The sequence below is a fragment of the Loa loa genome, assembly GCF_000183805.2.
Source record: "Loa loa unplaced genomic scaffold supercont3.3105, whole genome shotgun sequence".
In the NCBI taxonomy this organism is placed as follows: domain Eukaryota; kingdom Metazoa; phylum Nematoda; class Chromadorea; order Rhabditida; family Onchocercidae; genus Loa; species Loa loa.
Genome location: NW_018111283.1, coordinates 1 through 1,111, shown reverse-complemented (window position 1 = coordinate 1,111; position 1,111 = coordinate 1). Strand labels below are relative to the sequence as shown.

General features: G+C 24.6%; 1 protein-coding gene across 1 annotated transcript; it reads left to right on the top strand.

Moving 5' to 3' along the window:
* Nucleotides 1-484: 484 nt before the first annotated feature.
* On the top strand, nucleotides 485-1,037 carry LOAG_15895 (hypothetical protein; the record flags this gene model as incomplete). Its single annotated transcript, XM_003151383.1, has 2 exons — nucleotides 485-588; nucleotides 873-1,037. Coding segments are annotated over 2 exons (269 nt in total), but the record flags the coding sequence as incomplete, so codon positions are not given.
* Nucleotides 1,038-1,111: the final 74 nt, after the last annotated feature.

The following is a 1,111-nucleotide window of genomic DNA, read 5'->3' as shown; positions in this document are numbered from 1 at the left end:
AGCTAATTATTTGTATTTATTTCTATTTTTTTTTTTTTTTTTATTTCACAAAATTTATTTCATTTATAAATTTTTAAAACAAATCATATATATGTTATTGATTTAGATTTTTTTTTTTTATAAGTTGATATCAATGAGTAGCTATTTAAATTGATATAATTTGACAAATTTAATATTGCTAAAAATGATGCTAAATATTTGTTAGCTAATTAGGAAGATGTAATGCAAATAACTAATAGTTCAAGTTAATGATGAAGTAAGCAGGTGATTGATGTATTCAATATATAGCATATGTTATCATCGGATACATTGATTACATTGAATAATTTGTTAATTGTAATAATCCTTGAAATTTTTACCTATTCGTTACTCGAGTGTAATGCAGTATAATGCTTTATTTTACTAATTAGAATATTAATTAGGTTCCAAGAAAAGGTTTAATTTTAAAAATGTTAATCTTGTATAAAGTGATGCTATTTTTCAGCAGCATTAAATGTACATAGTGATGATCCATTACTTCATGTTTATAGTTCGACACAAGAAAAGTTAGAAGCAATTACGGAACAGTACAATAAAGCTAAATTAAAAGTAATCTTTCGTTTGATAGCCTTTTTCAAATATAAAACATTCAAATGTTTTGGTGAATTTTAATTTTTAATTGTTAATTAATCTTAATTACCATCTTACCGATAATTATGGACGGAAAAAAAAAAGGGAGGAGAGGGGAATTCGGTATTAATTACCTCAAATGTTGTATACAACAGCTGAATGATTAATTAAGACTTGATTAATTGAAGGGATTAGAGATTCCAATTAGGCGAGAAAAAAAAACAAACGAATTTTTAAATAACTGATAAAATTTACACTTTTAGATACAATCGCTGGAAAATGATATTGAAGATTTACATGGTGAATTTGAACTTGATAGGCTTGATTATTTGGAAACGATCAGAAAGCAGGATCAACAGGTTAAGCTATTGCAACAAATTTTGGATAAGGTATTAATTATATTAAAATCTTTAAATGATAACTTTTAATCCAGCACCAATCGGATGACTACTTTCTTTTCTTTCCTTTTTTTTTTTTTTTTTTTGTAACCTGTTATTTTAAG